This window comes from Salminus brasiliensis, chromosome 1 (assembly GCF_030463535.1).
Source record: "Salminus brasiliensis chromosome 1, fSalBra1.hap2, whole genome shotgun sequence".
Taxonomy (NCBI): domain Eukaryota; kingdom Metazoa; phylum Chordata; class Actinopteri; order Characiformes; family Bryconidae; genus Salminus; species Salminus brasiliensis.
The window spans coordinates 21,507,872-21,527,864 of NC_132878.1; the positions used below are offsets into that span (position 1 = coordinate 21,507,872).

General features: G+C 38.8%; 1 protein-coding gene across 1 annotated transcript; it reads left to right on the forward strand.

The window, feature by feature from the left end:
- Positions 1–876: 876 nt before the first annotated feature.
- slc37a2 (solute carrier family 37 member 2) lies at positions 877–16,207 on the forward strand. Its single transcript, XM_072674369.1, has 18 exons — positions 877–1,547; positions 2,703–2,784; positions 2,963–3,053; positions 3,427–3,505; positions 3,605–3,740; positions 4,500–4,576; positions 6,014–6,180; positions 6,720–6,757; positions 6,840–6,974; positions 8,073–8,163; positions 8,577–8,639; positions 8,796–8,881; positions 11,301–11,349; positions 12,547–12,620; positions 12,825–12,903; positions 13,432–13,529; positions 13,827–13,891; positions 15,744–16,207. Exons 1-18 carry the CDS (start codon positions 1,486–1,488, stop codon positions 15,757–15,759), a joined length of 1,488 nt encoding a protein of 495 aa, XP_072530470.1. The 5' UTR covers positions 877–1,485; the 3' UTR covers positions 15,760–16,207.
- The last annotated feature ends 3,786 nt before the right edge of the window (positions 16,208–19,993 follow it).

A 19,993-nucleotide genomic window follows, 5' to 3' on the forward strand; every position in this document is an offset into this window, starting at 1 on the left:
TGTGCTTCACGCAGTTTGTCTTTACTGCAGTGAGGTAAACGTGAATGACACTCTCAGACTCTAGGGGGAGCCCATGAGCAAACATTGCTCCCCCTACTGCGTTTATCATCTCAACCCAGTCTTAGCTCAGAATTATTTACATGAGGGAACTGGAAGATCATCCTTTTATGGTTCGTTTCTACATCTTTTTCAGCGTAAATGGATAAACTATGCTTTTCTCATTTCTTATTTTAGAAATTCTTAGTGAAATAAAAAAAAACTAAACTAGAAATTGGTGATCTTTCATGAACATGAAGCATTAACACGTGCATTATTTCACCTGAGATTCAGACCTTTTGATTATAAATGGAAAAATTGTGTGGCTTGAAATTTTCTTTTTATGAATTTAGGATGTAAATGTATGTGAATGGAACCAGTCTAACCAGTCTGTTAAGAGTCTGTGAACTGGTTAAAACAGCCTGAGCCCTGAAGCACACTGTTTTACGTTCATCTTAGGAAGGTTTTGGCCTGAAACATTACCAATCTCTATCTTTAACTACATCATTAGTGGAAATATTACATACAGGGTGTCCTCAAGCAAACTAGTTTACAGTGTCTGTACTGCTTCTATACTAGACCATAGGCTGCTTTACCGCACTAGACTGTACTACAGTTACTATACCAATAAATGTAGTACTAAGGGCGTTGCACTATTTTGACACACTATTTAATATGGATTTCAACTGATACCTGATATCACTTTTTTTTTTTTTTTAAATTACAGCCGAATTATGTCATGCAAATTTGGAAAATCGGAAATTCGGACTTCCCCTTTAAGAGAGCTGTTGTGTTTAGGGTGGTCCTCGAAAGGGTTAACCTTTCCCGCGGTGACGTCACCCATGGATCGCACTGGGTCTTGTGGTTCAGGTCTAAAGAAAAGCTCGGTCCAAACCTGCAGAGATCCTGAGAAGATCAGCGCCGGGACACCGACCTCGGACAGCAACCCAGACCTCATGTGACAGCAGGGTATTAATACCACCCACGTTTTTAGCCTTTCTTACTCACCGACTCCAGCCGACATGGAAAGCTCCGCGCCCGCAGGCTTTTCCACCTCCAGCACCTCAGGAAGCAGGGCTAGAAGACACAGCTCGACCGCTTTAAATTAAAACAGCTTCAGGGACCGGCTTTAAACTGCAGGCTTCGGCTTATTTATTTTAATCGGAGATGCTCAAATTCATACAGCAGAGGAAAACACTAGAGTAGACACGGGGCTGGAGGTTACAGGCAGTCAGTCAGTCAGGCAGTCAGTCAGTCAGTCAGTCAGGCGGGGTTGTTTGTTTTTATCCACTCGTTTTAGGCATTTCAACGTTTTACGTTTTTTTAATCGTATTTATATTTTTTTAATTAGGAGTAGTTGGTTTTAACTTTACCCGTCATGTCAAATAAGCACTAGCTTAGATATTTTGTACGAGTCGTAAAAAATAATACACCGGCCTGCTTGTGAAGATGACCTCGTCGTCGTTGGCCCCGGGCATCAGATTGATCACCTCTTTGTCCAGAGATAGCTGGTGAGTATCACTGATTTCACACCAATTTTAACACCACCCTCATCTAGCCTTCAGTGACTAGAGATTCAATGGTGTCCCACATTGTCTCTTAATCATGGAGGACAACAGATGTGATTCATTTGCATAGTTTTGTGAGCGCTTCCCACAGAGGAGGGCACCCACAGGAAGACCTGGTGTTTCTCCTTCTGAACTGATCACTTTCTCAGTTCATGAAACCAAGTGCCGGCACACACACACATGCCTGCCAGTTTCATATGCTGCTTTACAGTAAAATGACTGTCTGCTGTGCAGTGTGGGCTTTCACATGGGCAGGGAAAGATACTTTTGCATGTATGGTCCTCTACTTTCTCCCTCTCACACACACACACACATGTATACATATACACACACACACACACGTATACATATACACACACACAGTGCCTAAACTGTATGAAGCACAGTGGCTGCTTTCTATCTCTCAGGAAATGTGAACAGGTATACAGGGCTGCCTGTGTGTGTGCGTGCGTGTGTGTGTGCGTGTGTGTGTGTGCTTGCGGTTACAGAGCTTTCCTGTAAACCCATGTAATAGAGTCTCACCCCACTTTTGCATAGCACGCTGTTTGCACAGCTCACATGGGCTGCTCGTTCACTCCTCTGCTTCACTGCATCAGACTCATCAACCATTATTCACTAGAGCAGTGGTTCCCCACCTTGTCTTCGAGCAACATTTAGGTTCTGTCTATATGAAGAATTTAACAGACACACAAATCAAATGAGGTGAGATGTAAACAGTCATTGAGAGCGGCTTGATGGGACATGGTGCATGATAGAGGAAGTGCGTTGTCTGCAAGCCACGTATATCACCATCACTATCTAAAATGACCAGTGAACATGTACACATGCACAAGTTTTTATAGGTGGTAAATATCTGGGAAATCTGAGAAGTATGTTCTCTGGGGACTGTTCTTGCCTCACAACACCCTGCATATTCCTCTCCACAATGAAATGTGTGTTTCTAGGGGGAAACTTTCACAAAACTATTGTAAAACAGTGTCCTGTTATAATATAACTTTACTATAGTAACTCCACTATAACTGTGTTCGCATCCTGATTAAATGCATTTTGAAAAATCAACAGAGAATAACAGCCCTTGTTTTTTTCTGTTCTTTCCAGGTACAGAGGCTTCATCCTCATCCTAACGTTTCTTTTCTACACGGCCTACCACCTCTCCCGCAAGCCTATCAGCATTGTCAAGGTAACTGAGATAACACGGTAGCTTGTCCGAAGGGCCATACAGCTTGCTGTTTGCTCAGGGTATGGGGGGTGCTTTCTTGTTATATGTAGTCGGGTTGAGTTGCTGTGTTTTTATTCATGGAGAGATGCTTTTCTGTTTTCAGTCTGATTTGATTTGGGGGTTTTTTGTCTCTTTTCAGAGCCAGCTACACAGAAACTGTTCGTTTGTCATAAGGCCAGCCAATCTCAATGTCACGGACAATGACACCTGGTGTGACTGGGCTCCTTTTGGTGAGTTTTCCTCAAAAATGTTATTGACTCTTTTACACAAAGTAAACAAGCATGTCTCACACAGTTCATCCTAAAGATTAATGGTTAAACACTGAATAAAACCTGCACCATCCCTCTCTGTCACAGATACCCTCCCTCATTTTCTGTTTATTGCTATTTCTCTCTTCTCTTTCCTCTCCTGACTCACAGTTACCCTTACAAATCCTATAATTGCTTCAAATGGCTTCACATTAGAGTCTGAAAGATGGAAGCGCTTTGATGGTCTACTGATCATTCAGTCTCTTCAAACACCCTTTTTGGTTTATTGCCATCCCCTCCTAATTAAGGGTAAAGTGGTGAACTTGATGGATCAACTCTTTCTTCATCTCTTTAGACCAAGACAATTACCAGAATCTGTTTGGATGGCTGGACAACTGCTTCCTTGTGGCCTATGCCATTGGCATGTTCTTCAGGTGGGTTGACACCCCCTCCCTCACACACCCTGCCTTCTCCTATGTTTAATCACTTTCTGCAGTAGCTCAAAGATTTCGATCTTGTGTTCACCTTCACAGTGGCATGTTTGGCGAGCGACTGCCCCTGCGATATTACCTGACTTCAGGGATGCTCTTGAGCGGCGTTTTCACAGCTCTGTTTGGCCTGGGGTTTTTCTGGAACATCCACTCGCTGTGGTACTACTGTTTAATACAGGTGAACCAACCTTTCCACCCTCTCCACATCTCCAAAAATATCAGTGCAAAGCATTCATCACAGAAGCTAATTATGTATTAAATCATGATGTTAAGAAATTAATGTTTGCAACTCAAATATGTTAATTTTATTTACTGTCCAAAATAACCAGTGAACCCACAAGCGTTTTAAATGAGGTGAAATACGGAGGGAACTTCAAAAAGTATTCCGGCACGTTTATGGACACATCATCTTTTAGCAAATTCATTGCTTCACAGGAGGGGTAGACCATGGAAGTGAGACAAAATATGGAAGTGATACTTGTCATGCAATTAGTTTCTATTTGGGACTGATGTGAAAACGTAGACCGTGGCTGTCATTTAAAACCTGCGACTGCTGTCAGTTAGTGAAAGCAAGAAAATGAAGGAACGCTTGAGCTAACCTCTTGCTTCAGCATTTGGCCCTCTGAGTTTTTACCTAATTAATTGTATGTTCAGTGCAGTGAAATGTGTTGAAATCACAATCTGTGGTAATCAAACGTAAGCTAGAAATGTCTCGGATGGAAATAAGGAAAATTGCAAAATGCTGGAGTGTTCCTTTAATTGAAGTTCAGCTGCCAGACTGTGGTAGGTCAGTTAATGGCATGCTGATCTGACTGAAGACTTGTCACATGCACAGCACATGACCTGCGTCTAGGAGTTTGCTATGTAGCGAATACTTTGCTCAAGGCCGTCTGCGTTTATGTTGCTGTGTTTGATACATTATCTCCCTCTCTCTTAGGCGCTGAACGGCCTGGTACAGACGACAGGATGGCCAGCAGTAGTGGCCTGCGTTGGGAACTGGTTCGGAAAGGGGAAGTGAGTGTGTTGATCATGTTCTTGGCTGCTGACCTAACTCTGTAATGCTGACTGTGCACATGCAGCACCTGTGCTTGTTCCACAAATGCTCTTTTAGAACAGTAGCTGATGTTTGGCCAATGCTTTCATAACTGGCCCAACACTAAAGAATGCCAGCATTCTAAATTCAATCATGTGCTGTAGATCACATTAATTGGAAATGTGAGTAGACTTCAAGAATAGGATAAAGCTCTTTAGATCTCACTGCTGCAGATTATTTGAATTATACTATTGTTTAGGTCCTATTTTGTACTGTGGCTAAAAGCAAACAAGCCCTGCATGCTGGTAGGCTTGCAGACCCTGACAACATTGTGGTGTTTTCAAGCACATCTTTAGGTGTAACTTAATTGCAACTTAATTTCTTTAGTGGCTCTCAGTATCTGAGAGCCTGTTTACACCTGGCATTAACATGCAATTTTCGTGATTGGATCATGCTCAGATTTCACTTGAAAAGCCAGGTAAATGCCCTGGAGACGCATCATGATCAGATCACGATTGGATCACTAGACAAATCTACAAGTCCACATTTAACATAAGTGTAAACATTTCTTTGATCGGATACAGTCAGGCAAGCAGAAATATGTTTGAAAAAAAAAAATAGGGGGAAAAAAATTACTTTGGATCTTTGCTTCTCTCTCCCTCTTGCTCTGTCTATCTCCCTCTGCCTGTATGCATTTATTGACTAGTAAATGACGACAGTATGATCGAGGTGTAATTAGTTCTTCACATTTTCTGATAGAGCCATTATGAGAATGTGAGAACCATATTTTGTTTCAGTGCGTTAAAGAACCCCTACAGTTCTTTAAAATTGTTCAAATTGGTCTCCCAGAGCAGGACAATTTTGACCAGAAACCATTGTTTACAGAAAGCAAAATGGTCATTAAGTACATGTTTATTACACAGGAAAGTAAAATCAGGTCTCATCTGGTCACACTGGGGACGTATTTTAATGACAAGTGTAAACCGAATCCAGTCAAAGTATTTCCAGATACTGTCTGCATTCGAAATGCATGTTAATATCAGGTGGGAACAGGCTCAGAGTGTTTGGAAACCCTATTTTTCTTGAGTGGGTTTTATCTGCTTATACACACACACACCCACACACACCTTGGTCTTGAATTCACAGTAATAAAACAGCTTGTTTCATTTTGAGGCATAAAGAAAGGTCTGAAATAAATGTAGGATATCCCCCCTTCAACAGATGCTAATCTAGATTTAGAGTGTTTGGTCAAGTAGGTCTTTCCTGCACCTGTGAATTTAGGGTTTTGGAGTTACGAGTAATGCTAAGATAAGGTGTGTGTGTGTGTGTGTGTGTGTGTGTGTGTGTGTGTGTGTGTGTGTGTGTGAGAGAGTTTTTGTTTCTTTGGAAGTTCTTATGATTGTCTTGTCCTGTTCTAGGCGAGGGTTCATCATGGGGGTGTGGAATTCTCACACTTCGGTGGGGAATATTCTGGGCTCGCTCATTGCAGGGGCCTTCGTGTCGTCCTCGTGGGGCATGTCCTTCATCGTGCCTGGCATCATCATCGCCACCATGGGCATTATTTGCTTCTTTTTCCTGGTGGAAAGTAAGTTCTACCTGACTTGAGTTATATAAGTTACAGAAGGAAGTACTTTACTGAACAACTGAATGCATTTGCATTACTTTACAGTGGTGACCTTAAGCCACAGTCTGTATGTATGAGTATGTTGCCTAGGCTTTGTTTACCCCCACACTACTTGGTTCTCCATACTTAAATGAATAGTTAACTCCATTTTCTTCTTATTGCAAAAGTCAATCAGCCAAAGTATGTTTAGTGTCTGAAGTTAGCATTTTTTTTTACACTTGGGATGGGAGACTATCATATCTAACAAGCAATTAAAGCTTATGTAACAGAGAGCTACAAGCTTTCGATACTTGTTGACAGAATTAGCTCAATAGCTTCAATGGTAAAACTAAAGGCGCAAGCTTTGGGCAGCAAATGTCTTTGCTGATTGACTGCCTTGGTGTGTGTGTGTACGTGGAGAAAACTGTAAATGTCATCTTTCACCTGGTTATTCCTTTTAAGTGCTTTGTACCTGGAAATGTCTCTCGCTTATACACTTTCTCTTATCTCTGTCTGTTCAGAGCCGGAAGACGTCAATTGCAGCCTGCCTCAACATCACGTAAGGTTAACTGCACCATGTAGCATGTAATGGTTCTACTTTTTATTAGGTACTTTTCCAATGTGCGTATGCATGTGTGTAGGAGGATGCCGAGCGGGAGCCACTGCTGAGAAACTCTAATAACGAGGAAATCTTCAACAATCACACGTCTGCAGTGGTGGAAGCTGTGGAGGAGCAGTCAGAGGCTATAAGTTTTTGTGGAGCTCTCAGGATACCGGTCAGTGGAAACTTCTTATCTCCAGCCCTGGCTGCTAGCGTGATGGCATGTTTGATAGTGCTAGCCCGACTTTCGTTTGCTGACTCAGTTTGAAACACGTGATTGGACATTACTTCTTTTTTCCAGTTGCTGAAGTTGCAGTTTTCAGTTAGCTAGGTTGTGTCTGTTTGGGTGTGTTTTCACATCTTAGCTGAACAGTTGTTTAATACACAAGGTGCCACAAAGGGTTCTGTGAGCGATGCCATAGAGGAACCTTTTTTTTTGTAAACAATGTGTGTAAAGGACAATTTAAAGGTTCTTCACTCACATCTCTTCTACAAAATGCTTCTTTATGGAACCACAAATGGTTCCACTGTGGCATCTCTCAAAGAACCCTTTGTAGCACATTTATTTTTAGGAGTGTATATGACATTTATTCATCAGGGGGGAGGCTGGAGTGGGAGGAACCTTTTACATCCATTTCTTTGAACATTTTAAAATGTTCTTCACTCTAAACATCTCTTTACATCTACAAAATGATCTCTCTACATCTCTCTTTATCTACAAAAATCTCTTTATGGAACCAAAATATGAGTGTTTTAATATAAATGATACCAAAATTCCTCTGTGGCATCACAGAAAGAGGCCTTTGTATCATCTTTTTAGGTATACTGAGATAACTAAACAGGACTTTGTAGTATTAGGAGAATCTAACCGTGTAGAGAGAGAGAGAGAGGTTTAATGTGTTGCTCACTCAATTCTCTATCAGTGATCTTTGTGCTAAGAGGCTTCTGCAAAACTCTGGCCTGGCCAGTTCAGCAACAGGAAAAAGACCACAGTAAAGAAGTATTAAATAAAGAACCCCTGCTGTTCTTCTACATAAAAGAATGCTAATGTTCTTCTACATAAAAGAATGCTAATGCTGCTTGCACTTTAAATAGCTGCTAATTAGCATTATTCAAATGAAACCGTACTACTTGGTGCTAGGTTTCATTGATTGTCAGCCATCATAGGATATTCGCTCAAGCCTTTCCTTTAGATTACATTGCCACAGTTGTTTTCACTGAGGCAAACATTTCAAGTTTAACAAGAAACGTGCCCTGTCCTGCGTCTCTCCAGGGTGTGGTGGAGTTCTCCCTTTGCCTGCTGTTTGCTAAGCTGGTTAGCTACACCTTCCTCTACTGGTTACCTCTGTACATTGCTAACGTCGGTAAGATTTGACTGACTTTCCCCATGAGTCACTTCGACCCATCCTTACCACATCTGCGTTCTTTCGTAACAATAGTTGCGAGGTTGAACAAGCTGTACTCTGGAATTAATTTCATTCATAATATCAGCTGTCATAATGCTTTTATTTAGCCTGTGTTATTTGATGGTTATTTAATGTGTACACGCCTTTTCTTGTCTGTAAGTCATGTGTTGGCAAATGAGCTACAATTATGTAGTCCAACTTGGTTGCTAATTTCATTAACAAAAGTTCAGCCAATCTTTAATAAAGCTTGTTCAACCTAGCCACAGTTGCAATGAGAAAACACAGGCTGATATAGTTATTACTGTATTTTCTTTTTAATCTGTTTTATTCCATATAACCATTTTATGTCTTTATTTATTTTTTTTTTGCAGCAAACTTTGATGCAAAATCAGCAGGAGACATGTCCACACTTTTCGACGTTGGGGGAATCCTGGGTAAGCCTGTAAAACAGTTTAAACAGGTTTAATTTATATGTATTTATATATTTTTAGCTTCTCTTCATTTCCATTTCCAAGTGTGAAAGTGCCGTCATTGAAGCAACACTTCACAGAGGCTCTCTTGTGTGAATGCATTATTATGTTATGTTACAGGTGGAATCTTAGCTGGGGTTGTATCAGACTACACCGGGGGAAGGGCTACAACCTGCTGCGTAATGCTAATCGTTGCTGCTCCTATGGTGAGTATACAGTATACCATTGTTCTGATTGTCTACCTTAGGTTGTAGGGCCGTTATTGGCAAGAACCTGGTGATACGATAAATGTCACAATACATGGCTTACACTTCAACTAGACAATAATGCAGGGTGTTTGTTTTTTGTTTTTTCTTGAAGTTAGGGAAACTGTTCAACACTGATATCTAGCTGTTTGTGTTTAAACACAACACAACATGCACCAACTTTTGCTTGTACACTATTAATAAAAATCAATACTGTGTTTTTGAGAATCAATACAGTATTGCTAAGCTTAATATTGTGACCCTTTTGATATATCAATATTTTCTTACACCTCTGATGGGTTTCATTTGCATTTACATTTAGAAGCTAGCGGTCTGAAGCTGTGATCAAGAGCACTGTGGCAATAGCTTTTAACTGACATCAATCCAAAGATGAAAGCAAGTTTTCTGATTACTTGAAATTCTGTTATTAAATTTAACATTTATTATGTGATACAATGAAAAAGGGCTCTTCATTTAGAGAGAGAACAAGATTAAAGCTGACCTACGTGTTGTTTATACGGATTTTATGAACCAGCAAAGTCAGCAGATCTTATCTGGTTAAATCTTTATCCTCCAGTCATAAACAACAGTGTAGATACCTTTTTATTACTTGTGTTTTCAACACATGACCCGTATTGTTCCTGGCTATAATTAATTAATAAATAACCCACCTTGACCCCTTTTCTAGCTTGTTGTACTCTGGTTCTGTACTGTGGTTCTTCTGTGAATCGTGCTGGTTTGCACACTTACAGTTTGAAAGCTCTTTTTTATGGTATGGCTTATGGTTTGCTATGAAGTAATAATTATATATTTTTTTCCATTTATAGATTAAGATTCAGTTAGATATTTCTGATAAAACGTCAACACTGTTTGGTTTGATCTAGATAAATAGACATTCTGTAACAGAACATTCAGTGCTTGCCATACCAGCCCTCTAAACAAATAAGCCCTGGAAATCACAACCCGTTGTGCATATAAGCAACTTTAGAACAGTGGCTAGGCACATTGAGAATAAGTGCATGCACGGTGTAAGATTTATATCTATATACACGGTGTAAGATTTATATATATATATATATATATATATATATATATATATATATATATATATATATATATATATATATATATATATATTTATTATTATTATTATTATTATTATTATTATTATTATTCTGTTGTAATTGCTACCCCTTCATTGATTAGGAAGCTGGATGCTGTCATTTTAGGGAATCTCTACAGTGTCATGCAAAAGCTTGGACACTCCTGGTCAGAAATTGTTACTGTAAATAGTTAAGCAATTAGTAGAATTTTTTTTAGGCAAGATTATTGTGTTATTTTTGTTTTGTCTAATTTGTGAGTGGCAACAGGAAAGGAGTACCATGCAAAGCTTTGAGGACCTTGTCCTTGTCCCAACAATCAACAGCCATGGGCTTGTCTGAGCAGCTGTGAAAACTCAGATAATTAATGGCCGCAAGAAGCAAGTAAAGGCTAGAACATCAGCATTCACAGATAGTTACTCCCTCAGTCTGTTGATCAGAATTACATCAAGAAAAACACCTCTCCAACTGTTAAGCATGGGCTGAATTAATCATGTTTTGGGCATTTCTTTTGGGGACAAGGGGACGTTTCTTTGGTAGACGGAAGAAAACGATTGATTAAATACAAATGTCTCACCCTCTGTAATAAAGCTGAAGCTGCAACAGAATACAGCAGAATAATGATCCTACACATGCCATAACATTCACAAGAGATGCAAGAAATAGGTTTTGCCATCTCTTTTACGTTCCTCTGAAATAAAAATCATCAAAACCTCAAGATCTCAAAATAGCAGGGCATGCCAGACAGCCCAAGAATCTCATGGAATTAGAAGCCTTTTTTTTATGAAAAATGAAAAAATGCCAAATAATTAACAGACTCTTACATGCCTTTACAAGCAAGCTTGTAAATGTTAAAGACATGTCCTCTTAAACCTCATGCCTTTTGTAGGGTTGTCTTTTACTTGCTTAACTTATGACCAGGGTGCCCAAACCTTAGTATGCCACTGTATCTCCATAGCGCTTGGTAAAAATCTTTAGACTTGCCTTTTTTTTTTTTACACACTGAAGGACTAAGAGGAAACTGTGTAGTCTGTATGAGAGAGGATTCTCATGGACGTGTTAGTCTCTTCTTACTAACACATGCAGAGAAACATACACGCGCCCACATCCCACAGTTTGCTCACAGATTTTAACACCCGGCTGGAATCGCACACCCACACCGCAGAACAGTGTGTCTGAGTTTACCCGCCAACTGCTGAAAACAAACGAACAGATTTCTCTCCCCTGCCAGGACCGTCTCTAATGCTTCCCTCTATATTTTTTCCTCTTTCTTTTCCAAGCTGTTCCTGTACAACCTCGTCGGGCAGAACGGCGTGTCAACCACCATCGGTGAGTAAATGGCCACCTGCTTGCTTGCTTGCTTCTGCAAGCAAAAAAAAACAGATTACTCATCACACCTACTGTTAGAGGATGATTAAGGGAAATGTCTAGAGTTAAGCCTGCTATTAAATATTTGTGAAGAGCTTATGATGTGAGGAGAAAAAACATTGTGACACTGTAAAACTTAATCCTTTTATGCTAAGAAGCTTGGAGTTGTCATTTGCTACTTTGCTTTAATGTGAAGTGCATGTTCAATACACAATTCATCACATACACTCTGTCAAAACTGCAGGAGCTACAAATGGTTCTTTGAGTGACGACCTAGAAGATCCAATTTGGGTTCCATATAGAATAATGGGAGTGTGAAGAACCTTTTTACTTGAGGTTCTTCACAAATTTAAAGGTTCTTCACACTCAGCCAACATGATTTATCATGGAACCAAAAGTGGTTCTTCCATGGCCTCACTCAATGTAGTTAATTAGAATGAACTTTTAATTAGAACTTTTGATTTGATTTAATTAGAAGTTGCACTTTTGATCTTTTTGTATTTGTTGAGCATCTTACACTAACACAAAATGCAAAAATGAAAATAATCTGTGTACAAATGTAGGCATACAACAATAACCCCTGTTCCTAATATAATACAATTTAATGTAAAATAATATAAAAAGCACTGACTTAATATACCTAACATGTATTGGAAGCCAATATCCCCTTAATTAAAACAGCACCAAACAACTGTCGCAACTTGTTGCACCCATTGCTGACAGATGTACAAATGCACACAGCTTGTCCCTGTAGAGACATAGAGACACATTGCCAATAGAATAAGACTCTCTGGAGCAGGTAAAACATGAGCCTATTGGCATCTTGCCTTAAGCCAGGTGTGGGCTTGAAGAGTAAAAAGTCCCCCAGCCTTGACCTGTGGAGCAGTGGAACTGTGTTCTCTGGAGTGACTTTTTTTGAATGAGTTCTAGGGAGTTTGGGATGGGGGAGTGGGGAGGTGATCATCCATCATCTTGACCTTACACAACACTCTTGTCACTAATTGCAATTAAATCCTCACAACAGTGCTCCAAAATGTAGTAAAAAGATTTACCTGCACAGTGGAGACAGTTATTCCAACAAAAGCTGTGAATGAGCTGCAATGAATGAGCACTGATGAACATCTAATACAACAGTACCGAATTTCCTTTTTTTCCCAGGCATGCTGCTGCTCTGTGGTGCTTTGGTTAATGGACCCTACGCTCTCATCACTACAGCCGTGTCAGCAGACCTGGTAAAGATGATAGAGACACTTTTAAAAGTTTAATTTATATAACTTGCAGGAACACTGTACATGCCATCAAAAACAACAACATCAGCAAAAACAGTCTAGTCGATAACTTTTACTCCAACCTATTTCTGTTGAAGCAGGTCAAAGTGTTAGCACGCTTATAGGTCATGCTGGAACCCAATAACCTGAGTTTGTCCTTTTGAACAGGGGACTCACGAGTGTCTGAGAGGGAACTCCAGGGCACTATCCACTGTAACGGCCATTATTGACGGCACTGGATCAATAGGTATGACAGGAATGCGGTTCCTAAGAGATTATACACTAGAGCTACATTGCTACATGTTAGGATTGCATTGTGCCTTGTATTCTACCTGAAAATGTGTTGGCAAATCAGCAGTGTAGCATGTTAAAGATTGGCCTACACTGTTTAGACCAAAATAATGTTTTTTTGGATTACATGAATATATTTGATTTGTCCAAATCTGTGATTGGTTGGGGAGGCTCATTGCAAATTGTATCTGTGTTGCAAAGGCCAACACTGCAACAATGATTAACATATGCCATGTGGTGTAGCACTAATAGTAAAAATGGGAGAAACACTGAAGAATATCTTTCTGACATGAGTCTGTGTTTTGTGCTGTTGCAGTTGCTTATAGTCACATTATATTCTGCCTTAACAGAAAGCATATGGGAAATGAAACTGAAGTTTGCTGCAAGCTGTCAGCTTGACTGTTTACTGTAAACTATGGTTTGTTATGGTATGTCTCCATTGTAACCTTTTTTCTCCCCCGTGTTTTTTTCCGTCATCCACTAGGTGCTGCAATTGGGCCACTGCTGGCTGGGCTGATTTCTCCCACTGGCTGGAACAACGTTTTCTACATGCTCATCACTGCTGATGTACTGGCCTGTCTGGTATGAGTCGCCACTTGTAACTACATTTAAAAAAAATAAATTAATTAATTAAAAAAAAAAAACTTTAAATAACATTAACATTTCTGACCTGGAACTAACGGGGCTAGTTCATCATGTAGTTTAATTAGTGTGTTTCAGTCATTGTCCTGAAGCAAGCGCTGTGTCGATCTAACACAGTTTATTCATACACAAGCACTGAACACATGTAAATCATGTACATTCAAACCCCCACTGCGTCACGTCTTTGTTTTGTCCCCGGTGCTCCTCATCTGACATCTGTTGTTCTTGATTCTTTAGCTGCTGTCCAGGCTGGTCTTTAAGGAGGTCCGTGGATGGTGTGGCTACACTACAAGGCAGAGAGGGTGAGAAATGTTCACACACATCCAGGGCATCAGATTTGTGTAGGGCAGTGTGCTTAAAAGCTGTCCAGTTTATTGTCTACACAAGTTCAGACTAGATCTTTTTTTTTTTTTATGGAATTGGGGCATTTAAATCAGCTGCAGCATGTTTGACTGACCTTTAAAAAATATTAATGTTAATAACACAAAACAAATGTGGAACTTAGTTTGGCTAAATCTACATTTTCCATCAGCATAGGAGAACAATGGCAAATGTGATCAGTAGGAGACTCCTTTGGAATCATTCTTTTCAGTGTGGTACTTGTAGGAAGTTGTCCTAAGGGAAGCATTATTTGGATTTATCTGAAAGTTTAGTTTGTCATATTGGAGATTCTGTAGAATACATTCGCTCCACTAATTGGTACTTAAAGCAACAGTTCAGCAGTTTAACAGTTTCAAATGCACCATTTTATCTATACCTTAAATGTCGTTAATCAGCCACAAAGTTAGTTTGGTACTGTAGTGATGAGGCTAAAGTAGCTAACCGATATTTTCAAGCGCATATGTGCTGGTTAGCATCATGCAAACCTCATGCTTGCCTCAAACCTTAGATAGAATTGCTTATGCAGTTTTCCCCACTGATATATATTTGTTATCCATAAAAATGGGCAAAAACACAGAGAAACAATTAGGCTTCAAATAGCTGATTCTGCTGTTCTTCTGTTGTCTTTTTCCCATTTATTGTTCTCCACTTTAACCTTGTAGCTCCAGTAGAAAACATTTAGGTTCCGTGTCAAATAATACAAAAACTAGTTTGGATATAAAATATGTATTGATTAAAAGTATTTTATTTTGTTCAGAACAACCCCTTAAATGTGATCTTATTGATGCCGTTGTTTATACGTAAGCAATTAATGACAGTCATGGGACCATAGTGGCTAATAAGTCAGTGACAGGTATTGGTTTCCACTGCAGTCCCATGGGAGCATGAAAACCATGCTTGTATAGGTGTTAAAAGCTGTCATCTTCACTTTGACATCAGTGTAATTAGCAGCCCATTTCAATGTCGGGTACATGTAGAGCCCGGTATAGCTGTTGAAGTGTGATGATGCCTAGCAGCAAGTTTCTTAAACATGGATTAACCATATTCTTTAATTATATGATCCTTTTAGTGTCTTTTTAGTGAGAGCTGGAAAAGCTATGTGTCTTGCCATATGAGCTATGTATGGAATAATATGTGGGGGGAAATGTGCATTTTGTTTCGACAGTTTGAGGGGGGCAAATTTGCATTTGAGTTACTTAGTTACTGCTGAATATAGGGAGAGGCCAGCACTTGCATAGTGCTGCTTTAAAATAGTTCAGCTACACAAAAGCTTTCTTGTTGTTTGTTTGTTTGTTTTTCCTTCACATTGTCATACTGTTCATTAAAAAACACATCTACAAGTGTGCCATCTTTATCAAGACCTGCATGCTTTTTGAGCAGGTTGAGAGAACTGTGAGCATGCACTCATAGTTTCCTAGGGGAAAGATCTGGGGTTCAAAGACTATGTTAGCAACATGTTGACTTTACTCTACTGTAAAACTATTTGGGACATCAAACGTGTCCTATCTGATTTAAAGTGTAAAACTGTGTAAACTGAATTTTCACGGAATTATTCTTTTAGGTTCATTTTTATCATGTTTTCTGTGCTGCTTTAGACACATTGTAACATGGTGACTGAGCACGCTGCGTGGCCATGTCTAATTAGTAGTTAATGATTTCTGCCTGCATTCTGATTCCAGTTGAATCAGAATAATCTAATGAATAATTGGAAGCATTCAGTTTTTTATGTGTCCTGATCTGCACTGGCTTAATCTGCTGTGTGTTTTATTTCAGGTTCAAAGAGATCTGAGGTGCTTGCCGGACAACTGAATATCACACCTGCAGTGGAAAATCACTGCCAACAAACCCTACAGAAGAAGGGGACCACGGCCTGATCCATCAGACAAAGCTGCCTTTTTTTTTTTTTTTAAATGCCCGCAGGCTCGGCCATTTTATTTGAATATGGTAACTGGACACTTTCATCTCTTTACACACCAGCAACGGAAACAAAGCCCGCAACGGAGGGATGAAATGCGATGATGAAGGGATGGTGGATCTCTGTAGTCTGGTGTAAAGACTGAGAGAACGGAAAAAAGAGAGAGAGAGAGAGAGAGAGAGAGAGAGAGAGAATTAGAGCTCCTCTGTTTGAACCCTGAATATTTTATCAATTATTTTTACCACTTTTATCAACAACCAATGATTATTATACAGTATTATGATTTTTTTAAATCATTAAAATATGCCAACAGTGCATACTACCTTTTTGTCGTACTCCTGTTTCTATAGTTTCTCCAGACCCGGGCCAAGACCCTGCAACACACACACTCACACATGCATGTCTACACACGCACGAACACAAACTGTTGATGGATTACACTCATATTTCTCCTCATTAAGTCAGGTTGGGGGTTTTTGCCACGTGAGTGTGTTCTCAAAGCTAACCAAGAGTAGCTCCATTCTGAATTCCTGGCACCCTTCTTGAAAAATAGAAAAAATGCTTTGAGTAAAATGTAACCAAAAAAAAACAAAGAAAGTATATGAGCACTTGTTTTAAAAATAAAAATCAACAGACCACTCTAGCCCTTTAAGTCATTTGTCCTAAAATTATAAATAACATTTTAAAAATATTTTTTTTATTAAGACATTTTTTACCTTTTTTTTTCTTTCAGAAACAACAAAGGTTCTAAGAGACCTTTTGGTCAGCTGTACCAAAATGAATAACATTGAACACAAACAATAAATTAAAACATTTTCTATTTGTATTTTCTGCAATTCTGCAAAGGGAAATTGAAGGGGAAAAAGGACAATCAATTTCATAGCATTTTGTTGGTTTAAGCAACTCATTCAAATAATTTTACTTTTGTTATTTAACTTTTTAAACAATAAAGACATGTTTTTATAGACTTTTTGCTAACCTGTATCAAAATAATTGAAAGGGGAAACAAACTTTTCATAGTTTAGTTTTTTTTTTGTTGTTGTTGTTTTCTGACCAAAAGTAAATAAATATCAACTGTTTTTTTTGGTTTTGTTTTGTTTTTTCAGATTTACACAGCCATCTTTGATTATCTTACCAGAAGATCTCAATTTGTTGGGCAGATTTTTGAGTGTCAGTCACTGAAGCTGTGGTTTTTACACTTACAAACACACAGGGAGTCTTTTCTTTATTATTTATTATAGTGACCCGGAGCACTCCAAAAATCTCACCAGGGACTCTCTCTGTAAGCCAGTGCCCTCCAGTATTGTTATGGCTCCAGAGTTGTTGGTGTTTTTTCCGGAGTGGATATGTCATGGTGCTTTTAGCCCAGGGGAAAAGGCAGCTGCAGAGTGTGCTGAATTGAGTTTAAAGAGACTAACTGAGCTCAGCAGTTTTGACTAACTCACTCACCGCAGAGGCTTTACACCATTTTGTCTGCTCTGGAGACAGCAGCACACCTCATTAGGCTGTTTAATACAGTTATAATAATGGAACTGATGTTCACTCTTCAGATTAAACACAGACTGTGTGATTTATGTGACTGTTCTCTTTTATAATGACAGATGCCCCCTTTAAGAACCATGCTCATGTACAGTAATGCTAAACATATCTGAACCTAACACATGCGTTAGGAGACACAAACCAGAAGTGGAATAACTCCGGTTTTTGAGGAGGAACATGGCAAAATCCCTTCCTCACAATGTAATGTCCAATAAATGCCATCTCTACCTTGTTTACGACAGTCTTCACCAACATCCACCTCCCTGTCACCCCCTTTAACTTGGAATCTCTCATTCCTGGCTCCACATATCAGAGGGGGCACTGGCTTCCTACCTGAACCTGAACTACCAGCCTAAAGGGAGTTCTCTCCCCTCTCTTAAGTCTTCTCTTCGTCATAAGCTGATGGCATGCTCCGAACAGGGTTTTTTTATAGAAAGAAAAAACCTAAAATGGGGTCAGTGGGGTAAGATGACTTTCAGTGAATCTTATGCAGAATTTTATTCTTCAAGCTTTTTCAACTATATATAAAGTTCTGTGACAACTGTCTTGGTAAAGCTCGAAGACTAAATATGATTGATATATATATATATATATATATATATATATACATCTATATATATGGTTGAAAAAGCTATAGACTAAGATTGTATGTGTATATCTGCATAAGATTGTATATATGAATATACATATATGAATATATGAATATATATATATGAAGCTTCTATCCTGTCAAGTTGTATTTCACTAGATTCATTAGAATAAGCTATGGTGGTAAAACGGAAACCCTTGAAATGTCAATTTTGTCTACTAATAGTGTTGTAAATTATGTTGTTATAGTTGTATTAATTGCATAATGATAAATAAATGAATTGTATTGTTGGTGGTGGCGGTGGTACCAAAGCCTTAATATTCAACATGTGATTGGTAAGTGTAAAAGACTGTTGCTCATTACAGAGCAGGACAGGTGTGCTGTTGGTCAGTAAAGTTATTTAATATGTTGGTTAGAGGAACACAAGCACACAGACCACAGGTTTAGTTGCTGGCTTCTGTGTAAACTCCAGACTCTTGTTTAGTTCCACCAGCAGCTTAACTGATTTACTTTAATGAAGGAGTGGTTAGATCAACTAGGTTTTGGATCAGAACTAAAAATACTGGACTTCCTCCAGCAAAGCTCTGAAAATAGTTCCTCTAGCACACCCATCTTATCATAATTTATTGTTGTTGTTTCATTATTCATTCTAATAGAAAACAAACAACAGCACATAATTAATAATAGTAATAATAATAGTAACAATCACAATCATCTGCAAGGAATCAAGAGAGATAAGTACTGATATCAGATGTGATCAGTCTTCCTCTCTTGCTGAACCAGTTCCTTGGCAACCTGTGAGTAGGGGGAGGGATGTTGAAGTGCTTGGGTCGAGGCTCCTCCCAACCTGCTGCTGCCCACGTCCCGCACTTCCCTCAGCATCTCTGAGTTTAAAACCTGGGGAAGGTGGAAGGCAAATGCACATGTGGGTCAGCCGCCACCGCAGTGACCTCTCCTCATCTGCTAGCTTTTCTTGAGGTCAGTACAGCCAGGCCGTCTGACGGTTCTTCTGTTACTTTAAAAGCTGTTTGATGTGCAATTGTTTTGACGCCACATGTCTCTTCTTAGGGCAGTTCTTCAAAGGGTTATTGTCATTTATCTTGTAAAAAGAACAATTTGCTGTCAACATTTTGTTTGTTTGTTTGTTTTTGTTTTTTTATTATTATTTATTTATTTTTATTATTTTTTTTTGGGGGGGGGGTGCAAGCTTTTTAATCTCTGTCCTAAGGTTTGTAAGTAGTTTCTGTCTGCCTGGTAATGGTTTTTTTCTATTTTATTCAAATATTCTTTATTTCAAATCTTTCTTTCTTTGGTTTGCAGAAAAAAAACTTGACCATATCTGGCACCACTTTTTAATTGGTATTCTCAACTCTTTCAAGTCTTTTCTTTAGATGTCTTGTGAGATTTTTCTTCTGAGAGTTCTTCTGTAAGTTGTTTTCTGAAGGAAATGTAGCATGTGTTTGCTACCATCCTTTGATAGAATGATACCGTACTATCATTCCATTTTTAATTTCTCAAGGTATTCTTGTATCAATTGTTTTAGTTGTCTTTAGATTTGTCCAGATCTTTATCAGCCTTTCTAATATTTTCATTGGTTTTGAAAAGAAAACAATTCTTCAATTGTTTAAGTTATTTTCAAGTGTTTACACCTTTTTTCTTTATCTATCTTTTATTTATTTTTTTGAAGTCCTGTCTTTATGTTTCAGGAAAATACGTTTCATGTCTCAAGTATTTTCTTTTGATGTCTTCTGGTTTTCTGCAAAGTTCTCCAGTAATTCCCTTTAGTCCTTTTTGTTTTGTTTGTTTTCTGACAGGCAGCTGTAATTAATACAATTCATTTTTTTCAAGGTAAATTTTTGTTATCTTCTAATTTTGTTTCATTTGTTTTTTTTTTGCATTTTTTCCAACATTTTCTTATGATTCTGAAAGTACATAGTTATGCAAAGGTGTGGGCATTATATTGTTTATCTCAGTGTAAAT